At 31.8% G+C, this 17707-nt stretch overlaps 3 protein-coding genes and 1 non-coding gene across 4 annotated transcripts; 2 read left to right on the top strand and 2 right to left on the bottom strand.

The window, feature by feature from the left end:
- The first annotated feature begins 461 nt into the window (after nt 1-461).
- On the top strand, nt 462-9005 carry LOC107363398 (uncharacterized). The gene is made up of 5 exons (XM_015930617.3): nt 462-794; nt 866-1544; nt 7188-7517; nt 7578-7805; nt 7867-9005. The coding sequence occupies exons 1-5, from the start codon at nt 645-647 to the stop codon at nt 8046-8048; spliced, it is 1569 nt and encodes a 522-aa protein (XP_015786103.1). The 5' UTR covers nt 462-644; the 3' UTR covers nt 8049-9005.
- LOC107363397 (cytochrome P450 307a1) lies at nt 8914-11309 on the bottom strand. The gene is made up of 6 exons (XM_015930615.3): nt 11128-11309; nt 10741-10998; nt 10447-10678; nt 10216-10380; nt 9695-10128; nt 8914-9603 (listed from the first exon to the last, which is right to left on the bottom strand). Exons 1-6 carry the CDS (start codon nt 11234-11236, stop codon nt 9233-9235), a joined length of 1569 nt encoding a protein of 522 aa, XP_015786101.1. The 5' UTR covers nt 11237-11309; the 3' UTR covers nt 8914-9232.
- A 1224-nt stretch (nt 11310-12533) lies between these two features.
- Nucleotides 12534-14720, top strand: LOC112538996 (uncharacterized). Its single transcript, XM_025161119.2, has 2 exons — nt 12534-12818; nt 13240-14720. Exon 2 carries the CDS (start codon nt 13537-13539, stop codon nt 14485-14487), a length of 951 nt encoding a protein of 316 aa, XP_025016887.1. The 5' UTR covers nt 12534-12818; nt 13240-13536; the 3' UTR covers nt 14488-14720.
- A 2287-nt stretch (nt 14721-17007) lies between these two features.
- Nucleotides 17008-17079, bottom strand: TRNAP-AGG (transfer RNA proline (anticodon AGG)). The gene has a single exon. It is a non-coding gene; the product is annotated as a tRNA-Pro (tRNA).
- Nucleotides 17080-17707: the final 628 nt, after the last annotated feature.

Raw genomic sequence — 17707 nt, 5'->3', positions numbered from 1 at the left:
ACGTCCCTGTAAATATCTCTTTATTGTCTAATAGATCGATAGAGATCTTTGATTGTGTCACAAAAAATTAAGAGAAGGTAATTCCCGTGTTAAATTGAAGTTAACGACTGGAAAACAATTGTTCTCGGAATGTTTACAGTAAAATCCAGAGAGCATCAATTTTTTAATCAAGATAAGGATAAAACTCCAAGCTATCATCTTAATATCAGTTTAGTCAGTGATTATGATCACTTTTTCACTTCTGTAAATTGTAAAACTTTGTACTTCATTATTGGCTCTATGTAATTCAATTATCTTCATTAACTTAGAAAATTTCGTTATTTAACAAATCACGATTAGCTCGGATGTGAATATTTCAAGTAAGTTGTGTCTGTACTAAAAGATGGCACTATTAACGAGTTGTAAAGTTTCGTTTCGGGGAGTTTTTCACTTCATTTTCACCATTTTACTGTACTTCAGCAATGATCATGCTCGTGTTGGTGTTGAAACTTTTTTGTTAGTCTTTTTTTCAATTAATTCAATTAAATTAACAGTATTTATTCAGTTAACTACTCTCATTTGCTTCGCTAGCAGCAAATATTAACCGATCTCAGTCTCCATTTGAGTGAAATTGTTGATTCACTTGATGTCCTAACCTGTTCGGTATGCCTTCAAAGCGTAAACATCCAACTGAACCACATTGGTTTATTGATTACAATCAATCAAATCAACAGCGTGATAAAAGTGTTTCCAGAAAATATGATCTTCTAGATTCCGATGAAGACACGTGGTCCAGAGACGATCTTCTCTACAAGGTAAGCTTTTTCCTTCCTTGTGCACCTGTTGCCTAGCAAATCTTTTGACTCCCGCCACTTTACCTTCTCAGGACAATCTTCACGAGGTTTTGAGCAAATGGAAGAATCTAGACTGTGGCATTTGGGGCAAGATTATTTGTCTTGAACGCAATCGGCGTGTTGCTAAAGCCTATGCCAGGTTTGGCAAATTAAACATCAATGGATCTGACGTTTGTTTTGATGGTTACACTATTGGATTAGAGGGTTTTGATAATCCATATCGAGCTGAATGTACAGAGAATGTCCTGAAAACTATTGGAAATGAGGGTTTGGACATTCAAATTGATAGTAAAGGCAACATTTGGATTGAACGACACTGCGATTGTTCAGTTTATACCCCAGAATGTCATCAACAATCACTCTCACGGAATAACCATTTAACTGCCATTGGAAGAGAGTTAGAGACTCGAAGAGGTCACCTTTCAAAAGGAAAGCCATTCAAATTGTTTGACATGGCTCGGTTTCGTGAAAATGTTACAAAAGAAATGTCATCAACTTATCCCGATATGGCCTCCCTGCAACTCCAGTGTATCTCTGTTATTTCATTTGGATCTAATTGTTTAAATATATTAGAATCACCATTATCCATTTTGGTCATCAACATCTATGCCCTTGACATTCTTAGAAGTAGACTGTGTCCAGTTAATAAACCAATCAAGGAAAGTTTCAAAACGGTTGCTGGATCAGTCTGGCAATCTGTCCGAAGATTAGGTGAGTTCACTTTTCTAATCGCAATTTCAAACTCTCAACACTTATATAATGGCTCTCCTCTGCTAAATACACTTAATTATTCCGCTCGTAAACCAGAATTTATAGCAAAAATATCAGACTTGCCCTTTTATTTTGAACAAAAAAAGGCTAACATACAAAGATTTGTATAAAAAATTATTCTCAATAACTTATTACTAAACATATTATTTTGTATGAACTTGAAGATCCTTGAATATGAGAAATGACCTTATCTGAACAATGAAAAATTGATACCAAAATAATTGATATTTCAAGTCATTTTTCATATTTAAAATTAATTTATAATCTCGAACAGTTTTGTTTGAAAAATTTACCATTGCAAAGGATAATTAGAAAGTGAAAAATCCTTGATTCAAAAAATTTAATTTTTGGTTTTTCTAACTTTTCGCAACCATCACTACCAATTATAATGATTATCCACCCATCACAACTTGATTTAGTTAATAGTTAGCCATTTAACTCCATGGGCGTTGGTAAATAACCAGGATAATAATCAAACCTTCCAAATTAAATCATGATAACTCGTTTGCTTGTGTCTCGTCCAGATTCAATGTGAACTTAGAACATGTAATTTTTTCTTTCTCCTTGCAAGCCATTTGTAAGAAAAAAAACAAGTAGCAAGAAGAAGAAAAAACAGGGATAATTGAATTCAGAATAGCTTCCATCACAGGTATATGCATTTTAAATTTGCCCAAGGGTAAGTGATTAAAGTTAATCTGTACAGTAACTGAGATGTTCATAGTAACTCTTGAAACTCTCTTTTCTGAGCCTGCAAGAGTCTCCTACTTTAGGTCACCAGGAACGATTTAAGGGAAGTTCTTACATTTCAACTGAGAAAATCTCCTTGAAACAAGTTGATCCCTCCCTTCATCTTGATCCCCACTTCACTTTCATCTTGAAGATACCCTGAGATTCACTAATTGGGTCGACATCAATTCAAGTTCAATCCATTCCCTTAAGGCAAACTGCTCTCACTTTCAGAACTCTCAGTCTCTCTGATGATCATCGTTATGATGATGATAATGTTTGTATAAGATTCCTCAGTGATGAAGAACAGATAATCTAAATTTTCTTCTGTATTTTCCAAACATCTTTGCTAATTAAACCACTTTTATCCAAACAAATTATCAAACAGAAACAACCTGTTGATTCTGTTTACCTTTTTTGCCTTTCACAGCTTTTATACGCTCTTTGCTTCACCATTTAACATAATCAGTCTTGAATCAGCACAATCATTATTCAATTGTTATTCAGACAATTTAAGTTTGTTGCATCAAAATATTGCCTTAATCCATTACTTTCACGTTATTTATAATCAAATTAACATGATTATCATTACGTCAACTTTTCTCGACTTTTAATGTAAATTGTGTTTGCAATAATTTAACATCATTTGACATGTTATTCAAAATAATGTCAACTGTTGATTAATATTTCAATAAAATACTGCAGTTGGCACTTTCATCTTCAGGTTAAATCAATTGTGAATTAAATTATTTACATTTTCAGATGTAAATTGAATGAACTCAACCTTACCAATCAATCATTGTTAACTTTCTTTCCTCAAATCAATTATCCAAATATTTTCTTACATAATTTAATTATTCCAATTAACCCGACTTTTGAAGATAACCTTCCATGCTCATCTAATTGTAATCCATCTGAATTGATACAATCCTTCAATATCTTCATTCCAATCCAAATAACTGAAAATACTCTCAACTGTCTCAATAGCTGTTCAATTGTGGCCAGTGTTTACCCGACTCAATTAAATTTGCAAACTTAATCATGAAAGTCTCAAGTGCAGTTTGCTTCAATTTCAAGCTCAAGTCGTTATGAAAAAGTGCAATTATATCAGCGCTCAAGATTTAAATAATTTTCACTTTTCTCGATGATTACATGACGATGATTCAATAGTGAAATTGACTCTTCTCAAGAGCGTAAACAATTAGATTCAAGACGAACAATTATTTCATTATTAACTTCGTGACATGAATTGTGTTAACAAAATGTAAACCTTACACGAGTTTGCACGAATAAAGTTTATTCACAAATTTAGTAATCAAATCAACTCTTTTGATGGCTTTACGGCCAACTCATTTAATCATTTCCATTCAAAACTTGTAATTAGTTTAATCAATGCGTTTGCCTTGAATTTGCAAATGTCTGATCCATCGATGATTAGTTTTAACCAACAACTCAAGAGGACAATAACATTTCATTGACTCAATATGTTTGTTGCTTAAATATTGTTATCCTCAACTTTGCAGGCGATCAATTTCAATTATGATTATTTGGTAACACAATTTGATTTAATGTTAGGCACCAGATAATTTATTAATCACCTTAAGCAATGTACTTTACAGGGATTTTTATCTTAATCAACTTTTTTCCAACAACACTTGTAAGACTCGTTCATCTCAACTCGATTATATCCTTTTGCACCTTTCTATTGCAAAACAACTCAATTTAGATTGAGATTTAGATTGCCATTAATTGATTGGAAATAATTTGCATTCAACATTTCCTCAAACAATTAATGTGTCAATTCAATTGTAACGCAAAGGGCTAAAGGTTGAGTGGCACTTATGAAGAGAGAAAAGAGATTTCAAAAAAGATCATTTTGTCAACAAGAAAAAACTGTTAAAAACTTTGAAACAAGAATGCATTTCTTACCATTTTCACACATTTTTGGTCTCAACGGATCACTTTAAACCTTTTGAGTAGCTCGCATTGTTTTCTTGGCCAAGTTTTCAGCAATTTTTTAGCATTTTCTTCGTGAGTTTGAGTTTCTATTTTTACCATTCCTCAGTCTTTAGTTAGCTTGTCCGTCATAAACGTGGTAAAAGCAAGAGTTACTGATTCAAAAAAGGTGTTCGAGAAAGTGAAAGCATGAATGTTTGGGATTGAAAAGGACAACAGTTTCAATGAAAAAAGGTCGCTTTTGTAAAAAAATCTTGGACGTGAACCAGAATTAAGTTTGAATAAGAAACAAATTCAAATCATGGTTGGGTGCAGGCAATTTGATAACTTGTAAAGAGCACAAAAGTGTGTGTATTTCAGTCAGCGGGTCATTTCAGCATTCAATCAATCTTGCATTGTAACAATCGTCTATTAAATATAATTAACCTTTTTCATCGTAAAGTGCAAAGTGTGACTGATGCTAAATCATTATTGTTAATTAAGACCTCTAATATGCTTTTTGTTTGTTTATTACATTGTAACAATTTCAATCAAATTTACCAGATTCACTTCATCAACAATTGTTTTCAAAGTGCATCTTTATTGTATTACCTGAATGGCTAACTAGCAGAAGCATGTAAATTTTAACGCTAATTTACAATTAACATGATCATATATTTGCAAATCAACTCTTAATTACTCTAATCTTTAGCTTAAATCGTACTTTACCGGCCCAAGAAATTAAAATAATAATAAACTTTCAATAATGATATTCCTTTAAATTTGTTTTTACAATTTAAACATTTTTGGCAATGATTGAAGACCAAAAGATTTTAGCAAAACTTAAATAATATCGTTAGTTATATCTAGTTAGCAATCAGCAAATTGTAAATTGAGTTGTATTAGCAAATTGCATTACCTAGTTGCTTGTCCAAGAAAGTCAAGTTTGTTTTTGTCCAAATGTCTTATTTACCTTTCAAGGTTAAGGTCAAACTTATTGCCATGTTGAGAGAACCATCGGTCAGTTGGTCAGTTGCAAAATGAGAAACTGTACCATCTTCAATCACGTTTGTTAACACTTTAATTATCGTTAATTATATGTCTGCTCATCTAATGGGTAACAAATGTCTATCAACACTCTCAGCAATTGAGTTATAGCTAACAATAATAATAGGTTAACCCAGCAAACTCTGGTTATTATTAGGTGTTCAAAAACAACCAAAAAGTCAGAGAAACCTTTCTTTGTTCCGAAAGGGCTAAAAATGAATTTACCTATTCGATTGGAAAATTTTTTGACTCACTTTACCTTGTTCAAGTTAATTATTTTATGCTATTGTACATAAGCTAGCCTTAAGCTAAAAAAAGATGAAAAATGTATGCCAAAAAAGATGCTACAAAAAGATACCAAAAACCAATCCATGTAACAATAGGTAAACCCAAAATCTTGGCTAAATACCTTTTAACGGTTTTCACAATTCACTTGATTTATGACCTTAGAGAATCCCTTCTCTTTACTTTGATTAATTCATCTTAATCAACATTTTTAGCAATCAATTTTGTCAATCACCAGTGAACATGACAAAAGACAGTTCACATAATGTTCAATATTGTCAACCTTATCCAAACATTTACCAGTATTGTTTCCGAATGCATCTTTTGTTTCCTTTTTCCGGCTCTTCTCACTGTTGTCCCTTTGCTGGTCACTACAGTTTCATCAGTTACTCAAACCCTTCAGGCAGGCTGTAAATATGATTGTCTCTCGTTTTCACAATGAGGATTAGCATTTAAGCTTATAAAGTAAAGATAATCTTCGGTCGAACAGGATTAAAAGTGGTAAAGTCGAAAGACCACGTTTTTATTGGTTAATTTAATTCATCATTCGAGAGACTCTATCAATGAATAAAATTGTTTTAAATCAACAATTCACCACCTCTCTTAAATTTGATGAACTCCATGTTTAACTTGCACAACTCTGCCATTGTCTTCTACACTGGTTTAATTAATAGAAAAGATTGCACTAGTTTCACGCTTAAGTTAATTTTTGATAAGCGCCGTCTACTACTTATTCACACACCTAATATATTACCAATGGCATTATTAAGAATCTTACGTATAGTAGATGGCGTTTATCAAAAATTAACTTAAGCGTGAAACTAGTGCAATCATTTTCATGAAAATATTGGCTTCAGAATTTTCTGAGAAAACTCTTCAAAAATGCCTGAAGCTGTGCGAATCAGCGAGCTTAGTTAGCTCAAAAGATTATGTTTATGACCCTCATTGTGAAAACGAGAAGACACCGTAAATATTTTAGCTAAATTTTCGCTCCACCTTAAGGGGATTTAAGAGAAACTCAAGAGTGCGTTTCACTCTGAAAATGTCTTCCAATTCGCATCATTTCTGTAGCTTTTTTAGCATTTTTGTTTCTTCCTTTTGTTGGTTTCTTGGCCTTGAAAGGAGCAAAAATTAAGGTAATGACCATAGGAAACACTGATTTCTTTGGGTCAACAAAGAACAGACAATTGTTTACTAATAAAATTAACGATCACCTATTTGAAGAAACGAACTGGTCAGCTTAAGAACCTCAAATTGCCATCTTGTCCTCATTTTTTTGGACAGTAAAAGTCTTATCTGTTTTACCATCAAAAACAATCAACTCTGAGTTCAAAGCAAATAATGTAAACTTGAAACATTTAGATCAATAATGCGTTCTGGTAGATGTGAAGGTAAAAAAATGTAAATTGTAATCAATTGAGTTCTTGTTCAACTGTAAAGCATCTGTTAGACTAATAGGATCAAGGTTAATTTTCAGCATAAACTTGAATTTTAATTACATTTGTTTCTTTATATTTAAATTATGATTTTTATAATAATCATCTTTACAATGTTTAATGTCTCTAGTTTCTTCTAATTTTTTCAATTCAGCTTCTCGTTCATCACAACGAAACTCATTATCAAACATGTTTGACCGATCTGGAGGATCCAAGTTGATTGATGAAAATCCCTATTCATCTATTACTTCAACCGTCTCTTATCATGATATCAACTCGCTGGTTGGTTATGGAGCAATTAGAACTAAAGAACCTTCACCAAGATTAACTTATTCGCAATTTAATCAGTTCAGGATATCACCAATGGAGAGTCACATTAAGAGTTCAACAATTGACTTCCATAGACCGAAAAATGAACCACCGCCTGATTACGATACCACAAGTTGTTCATCAATCTCAACCATTTACAAAGACACTCGACAATGTAAGCTTTATGCAAAATGAAATATAAATTTAGACTTATTATTTATTTTCATCTCAACAGCTTCCAATGAATCAAAGGACGAGTTTGATGACTGGTCAAGCACTCCAGTCCCCAATAAACCTTCATTTTATCCTCAAACACGTCTAAGTGGACCTTTGAACAGTGTTTTCCGAGCGTTTCCACTCGATGCTCCAGTTGTTGATCCAAATAGCAATCAAAAGGATGAAACTGAAAATACAGGCGACTCATCGGAATCAAGTGTATCAAATGCATCTGAAACATCTCCAGGTTAGTTAATCAATAGTACAACTTGTAAAATGATTTACTAATGACTTTGTTAATTTTACAGAATCAGAGTCTACTGATGAAGCTGCAAACCACATTTATAGCAGTATAGTCGATGGGAAATCATCATCAAATCAATCGAGCAAAAGTGAATCAAGTGATCAATACGGAGAGATTACCACAATTGATGAAGACAAAGATGAAGACGATGGAGCTGATCGAGTTTCAGTTGCTTCGGAGGCTTGAATGGCTTTGATCTGAAATACCTGAAAGAGCAATTTGAAAGATTTAATTAAATAACAGTTATAATTGGATGTAATACAGTTAACATTGTTCAAAACACTTACGCTTTTCAATTTAATGTCACTTGGTTAATGAGGTGAAACAAAGCAAAACAAGCTTGCTGCCTAAAATTAAGGATAATAATATATCTTTACTTGGCTTCACTGATCATTACCAAATATCTCAAACTTCCTATAGCTGATAAAGTGAACGCAATTCAACAATTATACCGTACCTTACATGAATTTCAATTACATCAAGCCTGTGATAATCTAAGTGCCACGTTAAATTGAATTATTATTATTTAAATATCCTTTCCCTTCCATTTCTTTATTCATCATCACTTTCAATCTTTACTTTGACCTCCATTATTCCCATTGAACTGTTTCAACTGTTCTCAAAGCTCAGAAATTTTTCAATATTTGTTATCCTTTCGATAAATCCGTATTTACCGATAGATCTGGAGTTTTGAGTTTTAATTTCCTATTGTTGGAATATGGCAAAAAGATGATTTTTTATGAATCAACACGTAAGCATCGTGTTATCTAAATATTAACCCTGAATGTTTTTTGATGATTCAACGGCTTGAATAAAAAAGTATTGCCCAGTCATCAACTATCATATATCATCAATCTTTATGAACTTAAGATGAATGATTTAGTTTCATAAAGAACTACACAAATTGTGACAATTTTGATATTTTTACCACTCAACTCAGCAATTGATAAAAGTCGCTAATTAAACCAATAAGTCTACAGTTGATGAAATACAATTCACGATTACCGAAAAGTTGCAACATGATTATTAAAATTAAGACTGAAACAATCAATTATAAGAGTTACCTTTCGTAAATTTATTTTTTAGACCTTTTCGCGACTGAAAAATGTCGCATTCAATAAATAAATTATAGTCTTTTTCATATTTTAGTATAAATTTTTTGTGTTTAAAAATACGAATATAAATGATTACAAATGACTCTGAGTATGTTCATAATTTTCTCAGTCGTTAACTTTCAAATAGATGGAGTTACAGATGTTAATAGTTCGTAAAAATATGATTTCCTTAAAATACAATTATATAAATAACTATAAATTGATAAAAATATTCATTATTTAGCTAAATTAAAATTTCTTTCCCAACACAACACTTCAGTCTCTTGGAATCAACTTGACTCGGAAAACGTCATCTACTCTTAATGCCAACACTCCTCCTCTAATATGATTTTTGATTGTTTCAATTGAATCCACTGGTTCAATTTTGTATCGCAATAAAATATTACATAAAGCAACAAATGTAATGTATTGGGTTAACTTGAATCCGAGACATGAACGTTGGCCCACTGAGAAAGGTAAAAATACTTCTGGTTTTTTAATTTGCCATTTACTTTGGGAGTTGTTATTAGATGAATGGCTTAGGAATCGAGATGGTTGGAACTCTTCTGGATCGGTATAAAATTCTGTTGAAAAGTTCATATTATAATTGTTGAACAAAACAATGGTTCCTTTGGGAACAAAATAACCTAGAAAAAGGTAAATTTGAAGTAGAATGTTAGTTTTTTGGGCAATAAACAAGATAAATGTGAAAATTGGTTATAAAGTAGGTAGACTTACCTCCGATAGTTGAATCTTCGGTAGGTACATGAGGCACCAAAGGGGATGAAGAGATTCTCAGAGCCTCGAGAATTGCTGCTTCGATAAGTGGTAAGTCTGGACGTTGCTTAAGGCTGATCATATCAGTATCATGTTGTTTGGCAACAGCAGCAACTTCTTGATACATATCTTCTTGGACTTCTTTATCAATAGATAGATGTCCCACTAATCTCATAATCATATTTACGATTGCAGATGAACCACCAACCAAATCACCGATAGCAAAGAGGAAATGTTCATAGCTGAATTCATCTGGGTTTTTCAAATGATATTTGTACATTAGATCCAAAGAAATCATTGAATCGAAAGATTCTAAATCAATCTCTCCATCCAATTCCATAGATTTTTGTATTTTGGCAATTCTGGGCTCAACAAAGTATTTTTCCATGAATACTCTGAAAGAAATAAAAAGGAAAAAATTACAATAAATACCAGAAGTTTATGAAAACAATGATAAAAAATGAAAGAAGTTTATGATTCACCTTAGATCCACAGCAATCTCGTCTACTTTTTTCAAATAGCCACGATAAAAACCTAAATGTCTGATGAAAGGTAAAAAGTCCACAGGACCGCATTGACTAATGTCATTGAAAATGAAGTCAAAAAAGTAGCTTAGTTTGACCAGTATTGGATCATTGTATTCCATTCTGAAAAGAGATAAAAAATATGAGCAATTTATTCAATTTCATGGCAAAAAATTAATATTATCTTACCTTGAGGCACATAAGTACTCTGTAAAAACATTACTAGAAAACTGTCTAAGCCAACATTTAGTCAGTATTCGTTCAGGGCTGGCTTCAATGAAATCAAAAAACAATTTCAATTCTGAAACAATTGCTTTGTCAAGCATCTCATAAGAAGCCGAAGCAAATTTAGGTGTTGTAGATATTGAACAGAGAACTCGTCGAGTCTTTTGAAGTTCAGACCAGTCACACAAAGCCAATGCTAAAAAGATAAAATAGTAAACATTAATCCTGTATCAAAAGAAAAGAGCATAAATTACTTACCATTTTCCCGATCACCTCCGAAAATTATTCGATATCGATGGAAGTCTGGTCGATCAGAAAATATTTTACCTTTAGTAATTAAAACTTCTTTCATTTTATCCAATGATGAAACCAGTAATGCATTGTATGATCCAAGTTGAAGGGAAACAACATCACCGTACTGTTCACGGATTAGATCAAATCCTTTCCATGGATTATCAGGAAATTTGGCTAATAAATGAAGATGGCCAATAATCGGAAGTTTACTTGGTGAAGGAGCTAAAAAGTAGAATAATCAAAACCAAAGATAGAATTATTATTGAGTAATTTGATTCCAACATTATCTTCACTATCATTTTTAACTTTCAATATTTTAATATTGATTAATGAAAAATTTTAACAACTCACCATATTTACCAAACTTGGGAGGTTCCTGTTGAAACAATTTCTTCAAAATGACACAAATGATGGCCAAACAAAGAGTTGAATAAACAAAGGATAAACTGATAAAATCCATAGCCAAACATAAAGCTGATCTCAAGTGTTCTCTTTATTTGATGTAACCACTTTGAGATGATGACTCTGTGGTAAAGACGATCCGAATGAGAAGAAGAGTTTGCGAGATGAAGCAACCTGATTATCAGTTCATCTCTGGCAACCTTGACAAAGGATTAATGTTTAGGGTTATCTTGCTTTTTAATATTTTTCCCCTGGCCAATACCAGGTACCAGTTCGGCTCCTCAGTGGCTAACCCAAAACCATTTTCAAGCCTTTTTCTTATCAAACCTGTAGATGGAAACAAGTTTTCTAGTTAAAAATCCTGACCAGAGACAGGCAATGTAAAATTAAGATTATCACATCAAATAGAAGGAAAAAAGGACCAAGAAAAAGTAAGATAAACTCTGAACAGATGATGATGATGGTTAAAAATAGTTGAAAAACTAGATTTTCACTGTAAATTTAATGGTCAAGAGCATGGAGACAAGGTTGAAATTTCAAAAAGTAAAGAGATTCTGAAAATAGAAAATATTTGAATCATAACAGACTATCTTTTGAAATCATATGATGCTGAAGAACCTAGCAAGTTACATTAACCTCTTGACTAATAGTCAGCTAAATGGTAACCAATGGTTGTCAACCATCGCGATAAGCTAAAGATTTACATTGACACCGATGATTCACTGAATTACTGGTAAAATAAAGCCAGCAACATTTCCAATTCAAAGAGTTGCCCGAGTTTTACCTTAAAATGGTCAAATTGAATGGGCTTAATCAGCGAGAAATTAAAATTTATCATGAAATAAATATTTCTAAATAACGCCAATAAACTAATGAATATTCATTGTTAACCTTGAATTGATGAAATGATTAAATGAAATAAAAATAAAATGATAATTTACAAAAGGTTAACAAATAGATTGGGCTGGAAGCAGTTAAAAGTGAAGAGTCAATTCAATGTGACCTGAGTTTACAATTTTGGTATACAGTTAAGTTTACATTTTAACGCTATTAACTAACGGCCATTGACCCAATATCAGTTAATGATGTGAATTGATTAAATCAAAATGTATATTTATATCTAAATACATGTTGTTTTGGAATGAAAGTGTTGAAAAGAAAATGAAGTAAAAAAGAAATGAATTCAAGTGAAAATGTTTATGGAAAGCTTTCGGTCGTAACTCTTGATTAGGGAATGAAACCGTTTTTTTAACGGTAACATTTGATCATTTAAATGGCCTTAAGTCAACCTAACCCTTCATCATTTTTAAACATCCAATCGTCATCTAATCGTCATTCAGTCATCATTTAGTCCTTCTCATCTCAGCTCGTCTTCATCAATACACTTCAGTGATACATTCAACATAACCTTTCAACTTGCAACCAATATCAGTTTTTGAACAATTTTTTGAGTGTTTTCGTGTGTGTTCACCTTTCAAGCTTTTGTTGTAACTAATCAATTGTTTCAAATCGTCAATTCAATTGTTTGATAATTAATAATAGAAAGTGTTGACTTAAGTTCATTGAACAATACAAATCAAGGGATAATTGTTACTTGCCGAGTTCACAGTTTCACTTTTTTGTTATTTTCTTGTTACAAAGTAAGTTAATTATCCAATCACCAAGATGATTATCATTAAATCTAAATTAATTTACTTCCTTCCTTCAACTTTTTACCTAAATTAGTGGTTAATTTGTGCTTTTAATTTTGTTTATCTGACAACAAAGTATTTGTTTAATTGTTTGATGTTTCTGTTGACATTTGGGCAACACTTGATTCAACTGAATTTACTAAAGGAAAGTTAATAGCTGTTAATTGATCATTTGGTAGACAGGTTAAACATGATAGTCATAATGAAATCTGATGTGCAATTGTTGATGATTGTCTGTTCAATTTATGGGTTGATTTGTATTGAATCAGCAGAAGAGGCTATAAATAAGTATGCAAAAATCGATTGATGATTACATTGAATTTACCTGCCAATTCTAATGATACTTATTTGAATTTTCATTCTCAATCAGAATCCATGTTAATCAAGGTTACCAAGAAACAAGGGATTGACCTAAATACAATTAAGTTTAATTGTTATACAAAACAAAAGGCCATCAAGACATTTTAACCAACACAGTTACCAAGTATTATCATAGTGATCAAGTATTAATATAAATATACATAATATATATATATGTACACTTTTGGTGCAATCATTCATTGAATTGGATGAGAACTTGAAAAGAATGGAAAAATGAATTTGATTAATTGTAATTTTCATTTTAAAAAATGTGCGAATAAAAATTAACCAATCACAGGATTAACCAATGATTGAAGAGCGAGCCAATATGAACCTTACATCAGCAACAACAAGTTACATTGTATCAAGTCAACGTTTAATCTGGTCAATTTTTCTGTTAATTGTTTTATTTACCAATTCAATTGTTTCAAAATGGAGTTACGATTCATCAACAATCTACTGGAGTGGCTACAGTTGGCGTATCAAAGAGGGTTATCGTCGTCCCGGTCCAAATTATTTTACCAATGATAGTGTTAGTTTAACAAATGGAACCCTTTCAATGATGATCAAACCTTTACCCGATGGAAACTGGAGTTCAGCAGAGATTTACACGGTTCGTTCACTCGGCTATGGTACCTATCAGTGGGTAATCAGTACAGAGACTGGTAATTTACCAGCTCAGGTAACACTGGGAATGTTTACATGGGAAGATTGGGCCAAAGAAGTTCATAATCGCGAGATTGACATTGAATTTGCTAAATGGGGTAAACCTTCAGATCCAACTAATGCTCAGTTTACCATACAACCTCATCGTGTTAAAGGAAACATTAAGAGGTTAACTGTTTTCCCTTCATCTGGTCAAACAAGAGCAGAGTTCACTTGGTCACCTTGTGGAGTAACTTTCAGATTAATCAAGCAGGGTATCTGTTTTGGTCAACATCTTAATCATACGGACACCAAATATCGCATGTCCAATGGAAAGGAAAAGGTTCACATTAATCTTTGGCTTTGGGCCGGTAAACCACCAGATACTAATGGTAAACCAGTAATTGTTAATTTTAAATCATTCAATTTCATTCCACTCGATGTAACCGATCCAGATTATATTGTTAGAGGTCGATCATCCCCATTAACCTGGCCATCTTCATCAACACCAATAACAACGCCAGCAACATCAACGATAGCTTCTCAGTCATTTTCAAATAATTTGAACATTGTCAACAACTACCTAGAATCGCCAGGTATTTGTGATTCTTGATCTCTTTCGCCGCAATTTCATTTATTGGATTAAATTAGCTTCTTCAAACTTATCTTACTGTGCCATTTCAACAGCTAATCACTTTAATCAATTTTTGTTAATCAAAGTTTAAAGCCTTTTCTCCTCGTTAATCGCTTAATATTTTATGCATTACATGTTATTGTATGTTATTGTTAATCTTGTAAATGTTGTTTGGTCATAAAGTTTAATATTAAAAAAATTTATTTCCATAACTATTAATAAATCTCAATTAATTGATCATGAAAGTTTTCACTATTCAGTGGGTTAATAATATTTGATTGTAAACCACTACTAACCCAATCTAATCTGAATTTTGACCCAGTCGAGTGAAAATATAATTGAAATAATTACCTTCTTATCCTGTGCTATTAACTTTGAACTTGTGAAATATATCAACAATTAACCTTGAATAATTATTGATTTACTCTCACTGTCTACATGAGAATATAGATTTTAGATTAATATTAAAATGACTTAAAATTTCATTAGCAGGATAATTTCAAGGTAATATCTATTTTAATACAACGTACCATTCAATTTGTTCATTAGTAGACAATTCATTAAGGTCAATCATTATTGGAAAAGCAATCATTCCAACAGAATACACGATTGAATCAATAAGATAAATTATTAACAATAATATTTCATAGTTAATTGACCATCAATATACAGCTTCAATTGTCTTGTAATAGACAGATCTAAATATTAGGTTGCCCGGCGCAAAGTGGGGGAACTTTTATTTTTAATATTTCATTTATACCTGAATCAATTCAGTCAATTTTTTTAAAAATTATTTAAGTAAAGATTCAGAATTTTTTTGACACATCTTAAACCCTTTAGACATTGGTAATTCGAAAGTAATTAGATAAAAATCGAAAAATGGCAATTTTGTAAATTTCGAACTTTGTGGCTTTATAGCGTTGTTACCGATGAAAAATTTTTCAAAGTCATTTCGTCTAATTATAGTAATTGGGTTGATTAAAAATCACTTTTCTCAATTTTTATCCTGATCACCAAGTTTTCGAGAAATGTTCGATTAAAAAAGTTTCTATCGCGAGCAAATCACAGGGGGGACCCTTGGTTTTTTTAGAAAATTTTGAGCTGCACGAAATTTCATTTTTTTGATTTTTTTCCAATAAATTTCGAATTAGAAAACGGAAAATTATAAATCATGTATCATAAAAATTCTGCATCCTTCCTTATATGATTAGCAAAAGAATTGTTTTATTTGCTTTGATTAACAGTAAAATATTAACATTTAAAGTTCCCCCACTTTGAGCCGGGCAACCTAATATAATTTCATTTAAATGAGCTTCCATCAAGGTGTAATCAAGGATTGTGCGATGTTGGATCATCAAGTTTTAAAGTACAGTTAATGCTAGTCCATTAGTTTAATCAGCTTGATCAATGTATCTTATTTTTAAAGCAACATCGTTTTACCAAGAGATAATGATAGAGAAATATGAAGTTTAAAAGCCTTAAAAGGTTTGACCAGGAAAGTCCAGCTAATCAATTTGGTCTGTCACTCTTGTTTTTGCCTTAAAAAAGAGTAACAATTGTCATGAATCGTGACACATGATGATATATTATCCTGCAAATAACCTTAACCTAGTGATAAGCTAAATTGACCAAAGTAATTATGAAAAGAAACTCTGAAGTGTAATTGCATTATGTTATTTTTTAGAACCAGTTTTTTGTCTTTACAGATTTGGAAGTTGAATAAGGCCAGAGTTAGGGTTAAAATAGGGTCAAAATTTGCTCTCCTCTGGCCAGTGTGTCAGTCTTGGTTAAAAATATCTGATAAGCATTTAGAGTAGCTTTGAGTAGTTCAAATAGGCTTACAAGCTTGTTAGCTTAACTAATCCAGATAAATACCCAGTGCAATATAATACAGGTACATGAAGGCTGAGTTTTTTTTATCAAGATTTGACTTTTCAAGGTACATTAAACAAGGTTACATTCAATTTGTAAAAGATGTTCAATTTGGACTCTTCCATGTTCACTTTAAATGCCAGCAAATCGACTCGAAAACCCAAAACGAAATTACATATTATCTGATCAGTAAAACCAACAAGAGAGTTAAAAATTGAAATTAGCTAATGGGATAATTTACTAGATTATTGGATTTACTGGATTACTATATTATCTTATTAACCAAAGTACAGGTTAATGAAATATTAGTAAGAAAATTGAAATGAGAAATTGAATTATAATAAATGAGAAAGTATTGAACATTCAAATTCACAGAAAATTAAAAAAAGGAAAGTTTAAACATGCTAACAAGATTGAAATTGAATGACAGCATTAAATATCGTCTTACAAAAGGGTGAAGCCGGAGGTACAGTTGTGGTAAAGAAACAAACAAAAGTAAACGTGAAAATTCGTAAAGTTGCGGTAAAGTTGAATTAAAATGATCAGCATTATTTAAAGACAAGAAATGAATCACTAGGAGTTGCAATGAATAATGATTAAAATTACATAAAAAGAACAAAAAGTTTCGGGGTCGTCCGGGATTTGAACCCGGGACCTCTCGCACCCTAAGCGAAAATCATACCCCTAGACCAACGACCCGACTTATGGATAATTGCCACTAAAAATGGATAAGGCAATCACAGGAATCAGCCTCAACTTTACAATGAAATAAAATAATGATTTGAATTTGCTAATTAACTGACAAATTGGTATATTAAAGTAATAAATGACTGTGATTGGTTCAAATTTAATATTGAGCAGCAAAAAATTTCAGAATATCAATAGACACTTGTGTGTTATCTTGCATCTTTCTGTAAAGTTACATCGTCAACAATTTTATGGGAAACAATTAACATACTAGTAACTACTAGATGTAATTAGATTTATCAATTTAGACGATATAATGATATAGTTTGTCATGTAATGTTCAAGAGTTTAATATGAGATGATAAGGGTTACGTTATTTCATAACTTACCCGAAAGTTGGCGAAAGTAAAGATGGAGATTAAATCCTGGATATAATTATAAATACTACAATATGGATTGAAATTTTACACAGACTATGATGCTTTAGCTTTTTAAGCACTGGATTTTATAAGTTTTGATTTTGATGTAAAAAGGTTAAATTATCGGTCGACCGATAATTTTGACGAAATTTTTAAGACATATGGACTTTTACAAAGAGTAGGATAACTTTACTTTACTCTTTGGACTTTTGTCTGTGGCG

This window comes from Tetranychus urticae, chromosome 2 (genome assembly GCF_039701765.1).
Source record: "Tetranychus urticae isolate SD_2017Ah chromosome 2, NJAU_TeUrti_SD_1.0, whole genome shotgun sequence".
NCBI lineage: Eukaryota > Metazoa > Arthropoda > Arachnida > Trombidiformes > Tetranychidae > Tetranychus > Tetranychus urticae.
The sequence above is the reverse complement of the archived record's forward strand: the minus strand, read 5'-3'. Positions and strand labels throughout refer to the sequence as shown.

Excerpts from the sequence above, each read along its gene's own strand:
- LOC107363398 (XM_015930617.3), top strand. The coding sequence starts at position 645 with ATGCCTTCAAAGCGTAAACATCCAACTGAACCACATTGGTTTATTGAT. Across the intron at positions 795-865 it reads GAGACGATCTTCTCTACAAG|GACAATCTTCACGAGGTTTT; the intron begins GTAAGCTTTTTC and ends TTACCTTCTCAG. Across the intron at positions 1,545-7,187 it reads GCAATCTGTCCGAAGATTAG|CTTCTCGTTCATCACAACGA; the intron begins GTGAGTTCACTT and ends TTTTCAATTCAG.
- LOC112538996 (XM_025161119.2), top strand. The coding sequence starts at position 13,537 with ATGATTGAAGAGCGAGCCAATATGAACCTTACATCAGCAACAACAAGT.
- LOC107363397 (XM_015930615.3), bottom strand. The coding sequence starts at position 11,236 with ATGGATTTTATCAGTTTATCCTTTGTTTATTCAACTCTTTGTTTGGCC. Across the intron at positions 10,381-10,446 it reads GAGTACTTATGTGCCTCAAG|AATGGAATACAATGATCCAA; the intron begins GTAAGATAATAT and ends ATCTCTTTTCAG. Across the intron at positions 9,604-9,694 it reads CGAAGATTCAACTATCGGAG|GTTATTTTGTTCCCAAAGGA; the intron begins GTAAGTCTACCT and ends ACCTTTTTCTAG.